General features: G+C 44.4%; 1 protein-coding gene across 1 annotated transcript in view; it reads left to right on the top strand.

Annotated features, from left to right (window-relative positions):
• Window positions 1-18,558, top strand: part of LOC122920383 (cadherin-8-like) — a 391,866-nt gene that overhangs the window by 203,683 nt on the left and 169,625 nt on the right. The window contains exon 3 of the mRNA XM_044269837.1: window positions 3,197-3,316. Within this exon, the coding sequence (XP_044125772.1) occupies window positions 3,197-3,316 (120 nt within the window). The remainder of the gene's footprint in view (window positions 1-3,196; window positions 3,317-18,558) is intronic.

The raw sequence follows: 18,558 nt of genomic DNA, 5'->3' as shown, positions 1-18,558 counted from the left end.
GGCAAAATTTGTTTTGTGAAATGTGCTTTTTTTGGGAAAATTGATGGCTGACTGGACACCTCCTTTTGCTGTATGGGCCAAATTACCCTGTGGTGAACTTTTTAATTTCAAAGCAAGCTCCGACTCACAATCTCTTGTGAAGTCAATGTCTCCAATTATGCCCCTCACGCGATTTACACCAAATAAATTTTTTTCATGTAGAGATCCAATAATTATGTTGGAAGCATGTAGTGTATGCAAGCCATGTGCGAATCCTCTCATCACTTTCACGCTGTTCTGAACCTGGTTTGCCTGGGCTGAACTGCTCAGTGTCCTTCAGCAAGAAATCAAATCCTGGCTTTTTCCACAACAACTGAAAATTGGAACCATGGTGGCCGACAACGGGAAGAACATGGTGTCGGCACAGTGTCAAGGAGGGCTGAGCCATGCACCCTGGTTGCCAAGCGGTTCCTGAAGTCTTCCACCTATCTGCAAGACATCCTAATAATGGCCAGGAAACTTTGTATGCACTTCAGCCACTCGTACACTGCAAAGCACACCCTCCTTCCCCCAACATAGGCTGATATGCGACATTTCCATTGGAAATTATGGAAATTATGTTGGACCGACTATACGAACAGAGAAAGGCCATCAACAATTGCTTGATGATCCAAGTGGACAGGAATAGTCTCCTGTGTAACTTTGATTTCAGCCAGTGGCAGCTCATGCGTGACACCTGCCGTTTGCTCAGGCTCTTTGAGGAGGCCACGTTATTTGTCAGTCGCCAGGACTACAGACTGAACAACATCATTCCACTGCTTCATGTCCTGGAACAGATGCTGGCAAATCTGGCTGGTCAGGGGACTGGACACGTGGCAACTAGAAAGATGGTGGCAGAATTTGATACATTTTTCTGTCAAGATCTCTGTTTACAGTCAGTGAACGGAAACATAATTTATTGCAAGGATATGCAAACACCAACCGATAGGGTGTTAAACCCCATAAGTAAGTCATCGGCACAAAGGAGTAGTCATTTTCACAGTTCAAGGTATCCTCCCGGAAGGTTGACCTCTGCACGTCGACGGTCTCTAAAAGAAAAATCCCGCAGTGCGCCCCCTTGTAGGAAACTCTTGATACGTCACAGGCTGCTTTGCTCCTTCAAAAACAATGAACTCTGTACAGTGTGACACCGATGTATAATAAACACACACTTGGGCCCTTGCTAGGACCCTTGGGATAATTACTGACAACAAACAAAACAGTCCTCTGACCAAGAAATCCCATACACCAGACTGAAAGAGTATTCCAAGCATCTCTCTGCCCACATAGCTGGGCTAAGAGCTTAACCTAAAAGCAAAATGTTCATGTTTACCTGGACTCAAAAGAAAGGACAGAGATCCACTGGCTGTGCTCATACAGATTTCATCCTAGCTTCCTCTCACCAAGGCAAGCACAGAGGACCAGATTGTGCGGTACAAGTTCACAGGTTCTGTGGATGTACACAGAGGATGATCTATTGGAGGTGTTATCAAAGACATTTACTTGCCTCCCGCTCTTCCTGTATAATGGCTCCGAGGCGCTCACGGCTATCGTAGGGACGTGGTTCCAAAGAAACCTTGACTGTTGTTTCGGTAAGCTGGTGATCAGTTCTCAGGACTTACATGGCTAGCAGCGAAATGGACTGGGTATGACGTGTCTGGATCAGTGTCGGCCACAGAGCTTGTTTTCTCGCGTGGACATTTCTTATGCCAGCCATGCAGAGGACTTCAAGACTTTATGGAATGATATTCATAAATCAAAGGACGAGGTCACGTTGGAGGAAGTGGACAATTTATTCCAATGTCTTTATTCGCAGTTCTTCTGACACTTTAGAATCCATTTATCAGTATCCCAGCGCATCAAGGTGACGGCATCTGTGGTATCCCGAGTGCTTGGATTCATCACGGAGCTGGCCGTCTTACATGTCTTAGACATGACCTGTGCAGTGCTTACTACATGTTATACCACTTCTTACCATTCTGTTACAGCGGCTATGAGACCTGCACATACTAAGACTTATTTATTAAGATTTTCGGGTGTTGCCTGTACCGACCAGTTACCTTCCAGCTGTGATTGTGTAGCCTGCACTGTACGTGTATTTGGAATGTGCTGGAGTCGGCATGTTTGCTGGACTGTCCTCCAGTTATCAGCCATAACCCCATACATTTCATGATCAATATGCATTACAATCATGGTCACCCAGACACTGGTTGTCAATCCATTCTTGTTGATGAAGCACTTTTTTTTTCCAGTTTCTCTTTTAAATCTTGTGGTTTTGCCCCTTCTGTGCTGTATTTTATGTGTGTTTAATTAATGTCCTGTTTGTTAAATAAACGTTGTTTTTTCTATAATAATAATAATTGCCTTGTGATTTGGTAGCCAAAAGCGGGAGTAGGTACAAAACACAGAAGACATGCTACTATTCCGTTCACGTGTCATCTCTGTTTTGGATCTACATTTTTTATTGGGCATTAGCAATACTGATGGATTACTGACCAAATGCTGAACGAGTGAAGGTGGATGCTCAACAGATTGAATCAGTTTTTTGGGGGTTATTGTTCTGATGGATCAGAGTAAGGGCAAAATAATCAGTGACGTCAACACAAACTTACTGCTGACACCCACTACACTCTGTCGGGGGGCTCTACTTGTATAAGCATTTAATACAACAGGTTCTGTAGACATCTATGTGGAATCAGCTGGCGATTCTTGGCGCTAACATCGACCTGTAAGTTCATACTTGAGTTATTTGGTCAGTTTTGGCCCCATGACCACCCAAATAAGTGAAGTGTGCAGTGATTCTAACAGCGACGCCTGTCATTTGCATGTCATACGGTCTCACCATATTATTTCACTACCTATGCGTGCTACTGCAAGGCACAGTGTTCTACACCGCTATAAAGGCTCTCTGGAGCCAGGAAATAGCAGTTTTTTTTACGTAATTTGCTGTTAATATATTCTGATTGAACCAAATTTTTCCAAAGATAGATAGAACAGGGCCCCCAAAGTGAAGACGAGTATACCTAACAAAATGCCATTCAGGTCCCAGATTTTCTAGATTATAAGTTTCATATTTATCATATTTTTCTATTAAATGGAAAACTATTAAAAGATGCAAACATTTCATTGACCATTAAAAATGTTATAATATTTAACCTTTTGTGTCTATTTTTCACAGGTACATCAGTTACCAGGGTAACAGCAACAGATGCCGATGACCCAGTGTATGGAAACAGCGCAAAATTGGTTTACAGCATATTGGAAGGCCAACCTTATTTTTCTATTGATCCTCATACGGGTATGTCTGTAATGGTAGAAAAAAATTATGAGTCTCAAACGGAACATTAATACTGTCACATTAAAGTTATGCATCATGTGGTCTCCAAAGTGTTGTGGGAACTTGCATTTTATACACCTAAAGGGGTTATCCAGGAATTGATAACGATGACCTATCCTCAGGATAAGCCATCATTATCACATTGGCGGGGGTCGGATTCACGGCACCCCTGACGATAAGCTGTTTCAGGGAGCCTCCTTCCTAACTGGAGCTCTTGGCAGCATTCTAAGCAGCACGTTGCACATTGTATAGCAGCTGTGCTTGGTATTGCAGCTCAGCCCCATTGACTTGAATGAGACTGAGCTGCAACTACGCCATGTGACTTATGTGCGGTGGCATCAAATGTCCTAGGAAGAGGCCACAGCGTACATAGTGCACTGGCCTATTCTAACTAATTGGCCAGTGTCGGACCTCCACCAATCTGATATTTATGACCTATCTACAGCATAGGTCATCAATTTTAGTTGACTGATAGCCCCTTAAATTCTTGCACTTTCTATACTCAGAAGCCCAATGGGTGGTCCTACTTAGTGATAGACAATTATTAATATCTGTTGTTAATTATTAGGTAGTTCCGCCCACTGGACTCCTAAGCCCAGAATGAGAAGGAATTTATATCAATAAAATGTAAGCTACAATGAATATTTTCTAATCTGTTCAGCGTCTACTGCCGTATAAGGCACAGATTCCCTTTACACTTTTGTTTAAGTTATAATTACATAATACAATCTAAACTGTGAAACTGGATTCAATTAAAGTAATGAGAACAGTATGTTTTATACCAGTCACAATCATTTTAGATTTAAAATTAAAAGTCTTGCTTTCTGCAACAGCCACTAGAGGGAGCTGACTACCGGAGAGTCCTGTTCCAATGCTTACTGGGTATCTACTTCCTGACATACAGAAAACCTCAACCAGTCATTGGCTAGGTGGGCATTTCCTGTATGTCAAGAGATGACATGAAGCAAAGACCAGCAGGGCATTGGAGCAATAGAGAATCAGCGGTGGTGATTATGACTTTAAAAAAAGAACCCTTTTAGTCCATAATAAAAAAAAAATCTAGACAGCCCCTTTATCCTCATTGTATGTATAGTAACCCAGATTTTCTAAGAGGAGTACATCTAGAACTGGGGGTAAATTGCACCAAAACATGGTGCAATTTGTCACATCTAGTTTAAAGGGTTTTTGTCACCAGATTTAACCTTATTAAGCTAGCTGACATTAACGATGTGCTAATGTCAGCTAAACCTAACTAGCCTATTCCTACTTTTAGCTATGCCCCCGTTACGCCAGAAATCGAACTGTTAAAATATGCTAATTAGCCAAAAGGAGCATCCCTCCAAATCCTGATTGACAGGGCCAGGCAGCACTCACATCTGTCTGCCAGCCCTGTGCTCTGGTGAAATCTTGCGCCGTTTAGCATTCGGCGCAGGCGCGGTGAGGAAGCTGGCAGCCTGCGAGCGTCTTTTCCTCTGGCACATTGATAATGTCAGCTAGCTTAATAGTGTTGAATCTGGTGACAGAAACCCTTTAAGAGAAATTATCTGTGCCTTGCCTTAAAAAGGAGTGTGGACCATGGTACATCATTTTGCTCCCCAATTGCACCACATTTCTGACATACTGTAAAATTCTGTTGACAACGAAGCCAACCAAGTGTTTCGTCATTCACTAAATTTCTGATCCAGCTTAAGCCCCTCAGATAAATTTGGTGTGGGTCTGGGTAGCTCTTCTAAGTTTATGCCATCTATAGGATTGGTACTATTAATCCGCTCCAGTTTGCAATAGGCTCCTAGACTCCACCCAGTGGTAGCCGCTAGTATGCTACTCTATAAATCTGTGTCCATGGAGGGGATTTGGACCTTTCCAATCAGAAAGATAAAACCGGCATGGCTTAGTGCAGTATACAGTTAGTCTACAGTTATTTTTAATTTTTTTTGTGTGTGCCTTCGTAATCTTGACTATGGTCATCAAAATGCTAATAATACATTTAGTTGCATATGAAAATGCAATCCCACGCCACCACAGCTTGACATTCTGAGCTTCTTTGGAGCTATAAATATGTGTCTACCCTAGCCAAAGCTGGAATTTGACTAAGAGACTCTAATTTCTCATGAAACCAATTCAATACAATATCACAACATGTTAACAGGAAACACGGAAGGCTGTAATTCACAGCACTACCAATGGGTGGCCACACATAGACATATGCAGGATAGACATCTTGTGGCAGAGTATCATAAATTCATGCTTTTTTTTTAAATGCTAATCAACCTGGTCATCTCAACCCACACAACTCAGGTTAAAGAAGAATACATCTGTAATTACAATTTAGATTTTCTCTCAAGGCTCTTACATAGATATGTAATAAATTTTTTTAAAAAAAGACTATTTTTTTGTCTAAACTAATCAAGCAGATAAACACTTTGGCATGAGAAAACTATTCTAATGTTAATTAGCATTCTGGGTAGTAGACAGATATAATCAGAGAATTAGAAGGAGCAGACAATTATTGAAAGGTCAATGAACTTAAGCTGGATAGTGTAATACATTGCTACACGATTCTTTGCAATGCTTGTTAAAATCTAATAAATGCCTTGTGCAACAGAACAAACTAGATAAGCATCCGATGACATGGAGTGGATGGATTGCGCAGTGCAGTACATATTTTCTAAGGATTGGACCAAACACCATTGCAAATGTCAAATGTCAACTAAATATCACAAAAATAGAAATCTCAAATGATTTGCTTTCAACAGACTATTCTCTCCTGGAATATTAACATAGAAATTTATGGAGTTATAAAGGGATAGGATTTTCTAGGCTTCTTGTTCCAAATGTGGGTGATTCTTCAACTTATTATAAAAAATGAGGTGTCTTGCAAGCCAATGGACAACGACAGCAGAGGCAAATGCAAATAAAACCAGCAATATCAACTTACTCTGGAGACGAGAGTAACCAAATTGTACAGATCTGTCTGTGGAAATCTGACATCAGCTGATCATACAGAACATGTGTTATAGGGGTATATGACTATGTCACCTATAGCTATCCGTGGACCAGTGTCGTACAGGGACCCCCGTAAGCCTCAAGTTTTATATAGTGGCATACAGAGGTTTGTTCTCTTCATACTGCTAATGTGAAAATAAAAAAGTGTGCCGTGCCCCATCACACAATCCATACTTTACAGATTTCTGTAATCTTAAAAGGGTTGTCTACCTTTTCCCAATTTTGGGTATGTGTTCTCTGCTTCAGGGTTACAGATTCTTTGGTTCCCCTATTGCTGAGTTCTTGTCCTTCTTGTCAGCTTCCAGTTTGATGAGGGGGCACACATGTGCCTCTGCACTCAATGACTGTCCGCAGTAGTGATATGTCATCCAATGCAACATATTGTTATGATGCATATGGGATGCATCACCACTGCAGGCAGTTATTGACTGCAGCAGCACATGTGACCTCCATCAAAAGGGACCAGAGAACAGAAGTGGTAGCGGTGGAACCAAGGGACCCGGAACCCTGTAGCAGGGATCAGGTAAGCACGTTTTTCTCTGCATGGTTGCTGACTTGAAAGTCCCCCAACCCCTTTGATTAATTAATATTTCAATAACTCCTGATCATACATGTCATTGGCAAATTGTCAAGCATACAGTTGTGTCCATTCTTTCCTTTTTGCCTAAACATATTGTATCCCCAGATGTGTGACAGAGATGACCAGGTTTGAAAAAAAAAACATGATTTTGCAATATTATGTCACAAGATGTCTATGCTATATGTTTCTAAGCATGACCACTCAATGGTCAGTGCTTTATAGCCTGTTTAACATTTTTTATAGCATGTCATAATTTTGTTTTTGTAAATTTGTATCATGAAAAATTGGAATCATTAATATTCAAGGAAAGGTAAGGGTGGACACATCTGCATGTCCTCATACTTCATATCAGAAAGAGTAGGGGAACACGCATATATGTATGCATTAAATATTTGTGTGTGTATTTATCTGTGTAAGGCCTCATGCACACGACCGTTGTTTTGGTCTGCATCCGAGCCGCCGGTTTTGCGGCTCAGATGCGGACCCATTCACTTCACTAGGGCCGCAAAAGATGCGGACAGCACCCGTTGCACCGTTCCGTGGACCGCAAAAAAAATATAGCATGTCCTATTCTTTTTTGTTTTGCGACAAGAATAGGCATTTCTACAATGGGCCGCCCGTTCTGCTAATTGCGGAAGGCACACATTTTGCGAACCGCAAAAAACGGCACGGTTGTGTGCGTGTAACCTAAGTGTGTACATGTATATGTGTATACAGAGCCGTAGCTAGATTTCACCTGGGGATAAAGTTAAAGCCCCCCCATGTGCCGGGCTCCTCAGAGGGAATATACTTACCCCACTCCCTGCTCCCTGCACCGCTCCTGGTCCCCGCACTGGCACTGCTGCTGCTCCCTATATCCGTAGTCAGGTGAAGCAGCCAATGGCAGGCGGGGACAAGCCTCCCTAGCATTGCGGGTGACGCTAGGGAGGCTTGTCCCTGTCCCGGCCTGCCATTGGCTGCTTCACTTCCCCCCCTTCCCCTTTCCCCGTCACCGGATGTTTTTTATCTGTGTACAGGTAGAAGCAGCAGCGGCGGTGTGGGGATTCCCTCTGAGGGGCCCGGCACATGGGAGGGCTGTTGTATGATGTTGATAACCCCTTTAATTGTGATGCAGTAGCCCCATCTAAATACCCTGGCTAAAGCAAATTTTCTTGTTAGTATGTCCCTCTAGTACCCAGCCCCAGACGACATCCCTTGATATCCCCCCCCCCATCTAGATATATGTACTGTATGTTTGTGTACATACTGTAAATATATGGAGGTAAAAATGTCTGTGTGTGAGTATACTGTATGCATGTGTATTTAATTCTGTATGCTGTACATGTAAATACTGTATGAAGTTACGCAAATACATTTTATTAATTTTTTGTAGACAGACAAATGTCCAGAATTTTCAGATGTAGCCGACACAAAATGACTGTTTGACATGTTACAGATGAAGTACAGTTAACACACATGCTTTCTGAGACGTGTTATCTAAACTAAATGCATTAAGCAAACACCTTCAATTGCTTTTCAATGGCTTTTGTTTTAGGATAACATGATGAGTTAAGAAATTAGAGTGCTACCCGTGCTACATCTGTATGTTACTTGCATAGTGTGCAGTGGTCCTTACGCACCACCACTCCACTCCTTCCGGTGGACACAGCCACTGCCATGCTTATCTGCTGTATGTTTCCAGGGGTCCCATACTCCCTGTCCTGTGGGAACATCCTTCGTAGCATCCCTATTCATTCTGCTCGTAGGCTGAGGCCTGCTTCCTGCCAGCAATGTCTCTCACTGTTTGTAGGACTCCTGTGTGCTTTCTTTGGCTCTTAGAAGGTCAGCGAGCGAGCACTTTGTTTTTCCCTCGCCTATCGCTAGCAACCTCAGGAAATTTAAGGCTCCTTCCTCTGTGTTATGGGATTCTAGTTTCCTGCAAAGTTTTGCCTTTACGGTTTAGTCCGTCCTGGTACTGATTTCTGCCTGACTTCTTGATTTGACCCTCTGCTGGCTATCCTGATCTCTGCCTGATTTCCATACTTATCCTGAGCTGCTCACCCAAACCTTGGACTGCATGTTGCTTTGCATGAACTCTGCCTGTCATGTCCCTAACTATAATTATGCCTGATCCCTTGGTGCTCCGCACCATTGTCTCTTGAGTCTTGTGGGTCAGCAGTCATGTGTGACTACTCCAAGAGGTAGCATCCTGGCGGACCCCTGCAGTAGAATCCCGATCCCTGTCTAGGGGTTAAAGTGTGAAGATTGTGGAGCTACATAGATAGCACCCTTAGGGGTAGCCAAATACAAACCTGTTCAAGTGGCACCGCAGGTCCACATCTGCTTCATAACATGTAGCCATCCTAATACAAAGTAAATGGATGATGCACTACATAATGTAAATCATGTGATACAATGTTAGACCTCATGCACACGGCCGCTGTGTGGTCTCTAATGCACGGGCAACATCCATGCAGCAGGCCGGAACAATTCAACTTGAATGGGTCCGTGGTCTGTCCACACCGCAAAAATAGTTGACATGTCATATTTATTTGTGGTGCGGAACAACAGAAAGAAACACCACGGAAGCACTTTGTAGTGCTTCTGGTGTTCCATTCTGTGACTCCGTTCCGCATCTCCGGAATTTTGGCCCCATTCAAGTGAATGGGTCCGCATCCGTGATGCGTGGTGCACGAGGCCTTAGACTGCTAAAAAACGGTAAAGTTAGTGGCTCACTCAACCTACCCACGAATGGACAGGTGCACTCCCCTCAGCACTCCCAATGCAGCCACCGAAGAAGGGGTATCGTTAGCCCCAAGGCACATCTGGTATTGAAGAGAGAGGGACACTGTGCAACATTAATGTTACCGTTCCGGGAGATCCTGGCAACACCAACCCCCTATACCACCAATACTGAACGGAGATCACAATTGAACTTGCATATTCCGAGTACGGAACCTAGCTCCTTCCCATTCTAGGAGTCACGTGAGACATCACGGGGAGACCTGTGGGCCACGTGGGACGCCACACAGGTCCTTGCAGGACAAAGTGAAATTTAGATCCCGCGCTCCTTTAGCCAGCCTCTGACCACGGAGCTTAGAAGAAACTGCGGAGTGGTAAAGTACATTACCCCATATACCAATGTATAAGTTTGAACTTGGATACAATTGAAATTCAGGGACTGTAAAAAGCTGCATTATTTTCCCCGGTGCACGGGTGATATATGCCAAGTACCCTGCATATAGTTACACTCATATTGTGAGGATCAGTACGCATCCCAGCGTGCCTGATACAAACTTCGGCAAAATGAACTATCCCATTGATAATCACAGGATTTATATACAGAAGATCAACATCTTATCTATATTGTTCCAGAAGGAACTTTTTATTTTCTCAATACACCTTTATAATTCTTATCTATGTACTTTTAACTGGAATTTAAATAAAGACGACACTGATTTTTTCGGATGCTGGAGACTCCAGAATTGATCAGTCGTGCAACAGACAGGACGGGTCCACTCCATGCATCGGATATGTATGGTGAGCTGGAACTTTTTTATTCATGAGCAAAGCTGCGTCTACATCTACTGCTTATCATTTCCATACCGGTATATCAAAAAATATCCAAATATATAGAGCCGTATACAGTCGTTCCTGTTGTAACCTATTTATACGCCACGTATGATTTTATATCTTTTATATATATTTACCAATAAATTGTTCTTATATATAGCAGTCCATATTATTGCCAAATAACGAGCGCCCCCATTCATTTATTTCAATGTCTTCACAAATGTTACACTGCTGTCTTATATCTGTGCTAACCTAAATATTTATTTAGGAGTACCACAATATGAATATTTTGCACAATTCTTTTTTTTTCTCTACATATCCAAAAATTATAGTTATAACACAAGTGGAACCTTTGCTTCTCTAGATTCACTGACTTTATAAATAGAGTCTATGCAGACTGTCACCAATAATGATTATTATTATTTTTCAGACAGTTGCTCAATCACGTTCTTCACAATTCCTTCAGGCTTAGTCACCTCTTCAATTAAGACACGAGAACTGTTACGCAGCGCTTGAAATGTGTATAAATCTGATTCAAGTCAGCCTGAAAAATAATAATCAAGAAAGGGAAAAAAAAAAAAAATGTATAGAAGAGGTGGTGGTGGAAGCTGCTTCTCTAGATCCGAGTTTTCATACATTGACAAATGGCTTAGATAATGAGACAAAACATCTGCATTCAGCATGATTAGAAAAAGTCCTTCTTGCTTTAACTCTGACTTCCTTGCAATTTCAAAAAAAAATATTTTCCCTTTTTTTTCTCTCACAGTCAAGCTTTCCAGCGAACAAAAAAGATACCATTATGGCAGCGTAAGATATGTTATCTTGTGGTATTACTTGTTCTACTTTCCAAGATGCAGTCTTACTTAGATGACATCTGAACTATGATTGCTGATCTCTTTTTAGTAATATTTGAAAGAATTTAAGATTATGATATGCTTGCAACAGTCTTGCTTGAGGGCTAGCTTTACTTAATATTTAGGTGAAATGGATTTAACCACAGTAATGCATGTGTCCTAGTATTAAATTGGCAGTTACTTGTAGAAGTTCAGTGCAGTGTTTGCTGCTCTGTTTTCTTTCCATGGAGAGATCTCTGTAAAGAATGTATCTAATATGGCAAGGATGACTGGGAATAGTAATGTGGAGGGATGGATAGATAGATAGAGTAGATAGATAGATAGATGGATAGATAGATAGATGGATAGATAGATAGATAGATAGATAGATGGATAGATAGATATCCTTTGACATAAGTATTAATCCTGCCTAAAGTATATACAGTTAATTCTACAGGCAGTCTAATACTCTGCCCAATTTATCACAGTGGCTCAGACTGGATGATAAAATGGAAGCAGGGGGTCATTTATTATACTGAAATATTCCTAAAATAGGGGTATTTCAGTCGCAGATGGAGGTGTAACTTATCCCCACACACGCCAGGTGTAAATTTGTGGGTGTCGTACGGGCAAGGAAGGGGATGGGCTGGCAGGCCCATCTCATTTACCAATTTTTTACACCTGTTTTAGGCATAGAAATTGGTCTAAATGGAAGACGGCTCAGAAGCGGTCTTACATTTAGAACTGGCACTGGATGTGCCAAAGTTATGGAGAGGCTTGCTCCTATTCATAACTTTGCCGATCCCCCGCCAGCACAGGGCCTTTATTAAGATCGGTGTCTAAAACGCTGGCCTTAATAAATGTGCCCCATAGTATGTAAGGCTGAAAAAAAAAAAAACATCTGTCCATCCAGTTCAGCCTGTTATCCTGCAAGTTTATCCAGAGGAAGGTACTTTAGTCTAATTTTATCCCCCTATTGATTGGCTTACTTGGCAACAGAATCTTGTTCTAGAATTTTGGAACAAAATGTAAATTCTTAAGCCCTGACCCTTTCCCATGAAGCCACACTATCTTGACAGAGGAGGCACAATGTATTATTCTTTTTTAAAGGGAATCTGTCACCCTGATTTGGGACAATAATCTACAGTAATACTTGAGCAATGCTGCAGATATGGAGTCCAGAAGTCCAGATCACTATTTTTTATTTTCCCTCACTGTCTGTGCTCAAAGCTGCATTAAAATACATTGTCAGGACTGCCGTGCATGCACACAAGTCCTCTCCATTGAGTTAGCACGGGACAGTGGTCCGGACTGTGTAGTTTTTTGCAGGTTTGAGTGCTGACAGCAGGAGAATGGGGGCAGTAAGGAGAAAAAATAAATAAATCTGGACTCTATATCTGCAGTACTATTTATGTATCACTTTAGATAATTGTATAAAATCGGGGAGACAGATTCTCTTTAAATATGTCTAAAATTAAACCGGCCAAATTGCTCCAAAAAACCAAATGGTGGCTCAAATTATGTTTGCGTTCAGGCACAGCCACCATAATAAATGTGGGCCACTATTTCTAGCTGATGCTAAATCTGGTCTGAAGATCTCAACACCGATGCCAGAAATATGAATATAAATAACTTCAGATTTTTTTTATTTTATTATATAGACATATATACACATTTTTTGTTGTTTACCAGCCCATGAAAATTAGGGATCCTGTTACATTCATTGGGATCTTCAACATTTGCTTGATGTTTAATGTGTTTATTTGTCCCCACCGCACACATACTTATCATCATTAACATCTACAACTGCCTACAGTTGGGCAGCTGTTAATAAGGACAGTGTATTACAGTTCTGGTGACTGCTTCTGCTATTTACAGTTTTACATAGCACATTTATTTTGAGGTTTAATGAAATTCGCAAAACGTGTCAAGATGTAACAAAATCTCTGGCAAGTTTTTCAGAATTGGCCAATGTTTGGGCTAGTGATGAGCAAACTTTTAGAAATTTAATTTGGATTAGATTAGATTTGGGTCCAACTAACTTTGACCTGAATCGAAAGTCCTCCAATTGCCTTGAAAACTTCTACATGACAATCTGGGATCTCCTAGGACTGTATCCAACCCCTCTCAAGCCTGTTTACACCAAGCCAGAATTAGTCAAGTTAAGGCTCCAATCACATGTCCGTGGTGCGTTGCGGACCTGAAAATTGCGGATCCGCAACACACCTGCCCGGCACCCCTATAGAATAGGACATGTTCTATCTTTTGCGGAGCTGCGGACCCGAAGATCGGGGCTGCGCTCCGCAAATGCGGATGCCGACAGCACACTGTGTGCTGTCCGCATTCATTCCGTCCCCATAGAAAATAAATGGGTCCGCACCCGTTCTGCAAAATTTCGGAACGGATGTGGACCCATTTGCGGACGTGTGAATGGACCCTAAGTGACATGTATGACTGTGGGTAAACACATGGCTGCCAGTGGTAACAAATAGCCTCATTAAAAAAAATTATGATCTTTAGGGTTTATGATGTTTAAAAAATGATGGTCTGGAAATATTTCACTTTTTGGTGGCAAATGCTTGATGGTGTGCATATGCACATACTGGGGTCACATGATCCTCCTTCATCTGTCTGGTCTTGTGAGCTGAATAAGCAACAGATGTTCGGATTCCGATTAGACCTGAATTTTTTGAAAATTTGATTCGATTAGAATTGATTCGCTCATCTGTAGTCTGGACCATCTCTAGTCTGGACCTTGTATAGTTTGGTATGTGTTAGTGTACTACCTCATAAAGATGAAGAAATAAAAGGTTTTTCGCACAAAGACAAGCTCTTCTCTAAAGACAGGGCCAACTCTTGGTGATAGGCAGGTGAGATGTTTCCTGTAATTCACATGAATGGCCAACCAGTATATATGGCAGGGTCCTTCATAGTTGCTGTAGTTATGGTGTAGGGACTCAACCTCCCATAGCATACAGACAAGGCTTGTCTTGACTAGAAATTTTTTTATTTCATTTCTGGATACATAATAACTAGAGATTAGAGTTGAGCGAACACCTGGATGTTCGGGTTCGAGAAGTTCGGCCGAACATCCCGGAAATGTTCGGGTTCGGGATCCGAACCCGATCCGAACTTCGTCCCGAACCCGAACCCCATTGAAGTCAATGGGGACCCGAACTTTTCGGCACTAAAAAGGCTGTAAAACAGCCCAGGAAAGAGCTAGAGGGCTGCAAAAGGCAGCAACATGTAGGTAAATCCCCTGCAAACAAATGTGGATAGGGAAATGAATTAAAATAAAAATTAAATAAATAAAAATTAACCAAAATCAATTGGAGAGAGGTTCCATAGCAGAGAATCTGGCTTCCCGTCACCCACCACTGGAACAGTCCATTCTCAGATATTTAGGCCCCGGCACCCAGGCAGAGGAGAGAGGTCCCGTAACAGAGAATCTGTCTTCATGTCAGCAGAGAATTAGTCTGCATGTCATAGCAGAGAATGAGGCTTCACGTCAGCCACCACTGCAACAGTCCATTGGCATATATTTAGGCCCAGCACCCAGGCAGAGGAGGGAGGTCCCGTAACAGAGAATCTGTCTTCATGTCAGCAGAGAATTAGTCTGCATGTCATAGCAGAGAATGAGGCTTCACGTCAGCCACCACTGCAACAGTCCATTGGCATATATTTAGGCCCAGCACACACACAGGCAGAGGAGAGAGGTCCCGTAACAGACAATCTGGCTTCATGTCAGCAGAGAATTAGTCTGCATGTCATAGCAGAGAATGAGGCTTCACGTCAGCCACCACTGCAACAGTCCATTGGCATATATTTAGGCCCAGCACACACACAGGTAGAGGAGAGAGGTCCCGTAACAGAGAATCTGTCTTCATGTCAGCAGAGAATTAGTCTGCATGTCATAGCAGAGAATGAGGCTTCACGTCAGCCACCACTGCAACAGTCCATTGTCATAAATTTAGGCCCAGCACCCAGGCAGAGGAGAGAGGTCCCGTAACAGAGGATCTGGCTTCATGTCAGCAGAGAATCAGTCTGCATGTCATAGCAGAGAATCAGGCTTCACGTCAGCCACCACTGCAACAGTCCATTGTCATAAATTTAGGCCCAGCACCCAGGCAGAGGAGAGAGGTCCCGTAACAGACAATCTGGCTTCATGTCAGCAGAGAATTAGTCTGCATGTCATAGCAGAGAATCAGGCTTCATGTCAGCCACCACTGCAACAGTCCATTGGCATATATTTAGGCCTAGCACACAGGCAGAGGAGAGGTTCATTCAACTTTGGGTAGCATCGCAATATAATGGTAAAATGAAAATAAAAATAGGATTGAATGAGGAAGTGCCCTGGAGTCCAATAATATATGGTTATGGGGAGGTAGTTAATGTCTAATCTGGACAAGGGACGGACAGGTCCTGTGGGATCCATGCCTGGTTCATTTTTATGAACGTCAGCTTGTCCACATTGGCTGTAGACAGGCGGCTGCGTTTGTCTGTAATGACGCCCCCTGCCGTGCTGAATACACGTTCAGACAAAACGCTGGCTGCCGGGCAGGCCAGCACCTCCAAGGCATAAAAGGCTAGCTCTGGCCACGTGGACAATTTAGAGACCCAGAAGTTGAATGGGGCCGAACCATCAGTCAGTACGTGGAGGGGTGTGCACACGTACTGTTCCACCATGTTAGTGAAATGTTGCCTCCTGCTAACACGTTGCGTATCAGGTGGTGGTGCAGTTAGCTGTGGCGTGTTGACAAAAGTTTTCCACATCTCTGCCATGCTAACCCTGCCCTCAGAGGAGCTGGCCGTGACACAGCTGCCTTGGCGACCTCTTGCTCCTCCTCTGCCTTGGCCTTGGGCTTCCACTTGTTCCCCTGTGACATTTGGGAATGCTCTCAGTAGCGCGTCTACCAACGTGCGCTTGTACTCGCGCATCTTCCTATCACGCTCCAGTGCAGGAAGTAAGGTGGGCACATTGTCTTTGTAGCGTGGATCCAGCAGGGTGGCAACCCAGTAGTCCGCACAGGTTAAAATGTGGGCAACTCTGCTGTCGTTGCGCAGGCACTGCAGCATGTAGTCGCTCATGTGTGCCAGGCTGCCCAGGGGTAAGGACAAGCTGTCCTCTGTGGGAGGCGTATCGTCATCGTCCTGCCTTTCCCCCCAGCCACGCACCAGTGATGGACCCGAGCTGCGTTGGGTGCCACCCCGCTGTGACCATGCTTCATCCTCATCCTCCTCCACCTCCTCCTCATCCTCGTCCTCCTCGTCCTCCAGTAGTGGGCCCTGGCTGGCCACATTTGTACCTGGCCTCTGCTGTTGCAAAAAACCTCCCTCTGAGTCACTTCGAAGAGACTGGCCTGAAAGTGCTAAAAATGACCCCTCTTCCTCATCCTCCTCCTCCTCCTCCTGGGCCACCTCCTGTTCCATCATCGCCCTAAGTGTTTTCTCAAGGAGACATAGAAGTGGTATTGTAACGCTGATAACGGTGTCATCGCCACTGGCCATGTTGGTGGAGTACTCGAAACAGCGCAACAGGGCACACAGGTCTCGCATGGAGGCCCAGTCATTGGTGGTGAAGTGGTGCTGTTCTGTAGTGCGACTGACCCGTGCGTGCTGCAGCTGAAACTCCACTATGGCCTGCTGCTGCTCGCACAGTCTGTCCAGCATGTGCAAGGTGGAGTTCCACCTGGTGGGCACGTCGCATATGAGGCGGTGAGCGGGAAGGCCGAAGTTACGCTGTAGCGCAGACAGGCGAGCAGCGGCAGGATGTGAACGCCGGAAGCGCGAACAGACGGCCCGCACTTTATGCAGCAGCTCTGACATGTCGGGGTAGTTGTGAATGAACTTCTGCACCACCAAATTCAGCACATGCGCCAAGCAAGGGATGTGCGTCAAATTGGCTAGTCCCAGAGCTGCAACGAGATTTCGCCCATTATCACACACCACCAGGCCGGGCTTGAGGCTCACCGGCAGCAACCACTCGTCGGTCTGTTGTTCTATACCCCGCCACAACTCCTGTGCGGTGTGGGGCCTGTCCCCCAAACATATGAGTTTCAGAATGGCCTGCTGACGTTTACCCCGGGCTGTGCTGAAGTTGGTGGTGAAGGTGTGTGGCTGACTGGATGAGCAGGTGGAAGAAGAGGAGGAGGAAGCCGAGAAGGAGGAGGTGGCAACAGGAGGCAAAGAATGTTGCCCTGCGATCCTTGGCGGCGGAAGGACGTGCGCCAAACAGCTCTCCGCCTGGGGCCCAGCTGCCACTACATTTACCCAGTGTGCAGTTAGGGAGATATAGCGTCCCTGGCCGTGCTTACTGGTCCACGTATCTGTGGTTAGGTGGACCTTGCCACAGATGGCGTTGCGCAGTGCACACTTGATTTTATCGGATACTTGGTTGTGCAGGGAAGGCACGGCTCTCTTGGAGAAGTAGTGCCGGCTGGGAACAACATACTGTGGGACAGCAAGCGACATGAGCTGTTTGAAGCTGTCTGTGTCCACCAGCCTAAATGACAGCATTTCATAGGCCAGTAGTTTAGAAATGCTGGCATTCAGGGCCAGGGATCGAGGGTGGCTAGGTGGGAATTTACGCTTTCTATCAAATGTTTGTGAGATGGAGAGCTGAACGCTGGCGTGTGACATGGTTGAGACGCTTGGTGACGGAGGTGGTGGTGGTGGTGTTGGTGGTACATCCCCTGTTTGCTGGGCGGCAGGTGCCAACGTTCCTCCAGAGGCGGAGGAAGAGGCCGAGGCGGCAGCAGCAGAATAGGCCGAGGCGGCAGCAGCAGAAGAGGTAGCAGGGGGAGCCTGAGTGACTTCCTTGGTTTTAAGGTGTTTACTCCACTGCAGTTCATGCTTTGCATGCAGGTGCCTGGTCATGCAGGTTGTGCTCAGGTTCAGAACGTTAATGCCTCGCTTCAGGCTCTGATGGCACAGCGTGCAAACCACTCGGGTCTTGTCGTCAGCACATTGTTTGAAGAAGTGCCATGCCAGGGAACTCCTTGAAGCTGCCTTTGGGGTGCTCGGTCCCAGATGGCGGCGGTCAGTAGCAGGCGGAGTCTCTTGGCGGCGGGTGTTCTGCTTTTGCCCACTGCTCCCTCTTTTGCTACGCTGTTGGCTCGGTCTCACCACTGCCTCTTCCTCCGAACTGTGAAAGTCAGTGGCACGACCTTCATTCCATGTGGGGTCTAGGACCTCATCGTCCCCTGCATCGTCTTCCACCCAGTCTTGATCCC

This window comes from Bufo gargarizans, chromosome 10, assembly GCF_014858855.1.
Source record: "Bufo gargarizans isolate SCDJY-AF-19 chromosome 10, ASM1485885v1, whole genome shotgun sequence".
In the NCBI taxonomy this organism is placed as follows: Eukaryota; Metazoa; Chordata; class Amphibia; order Anura; family Bufonidae; genus Bufo; species Bufo gargarizans.
This window is presented reverse-complemented; position numbering and strand designations above follow the sequence as displayed.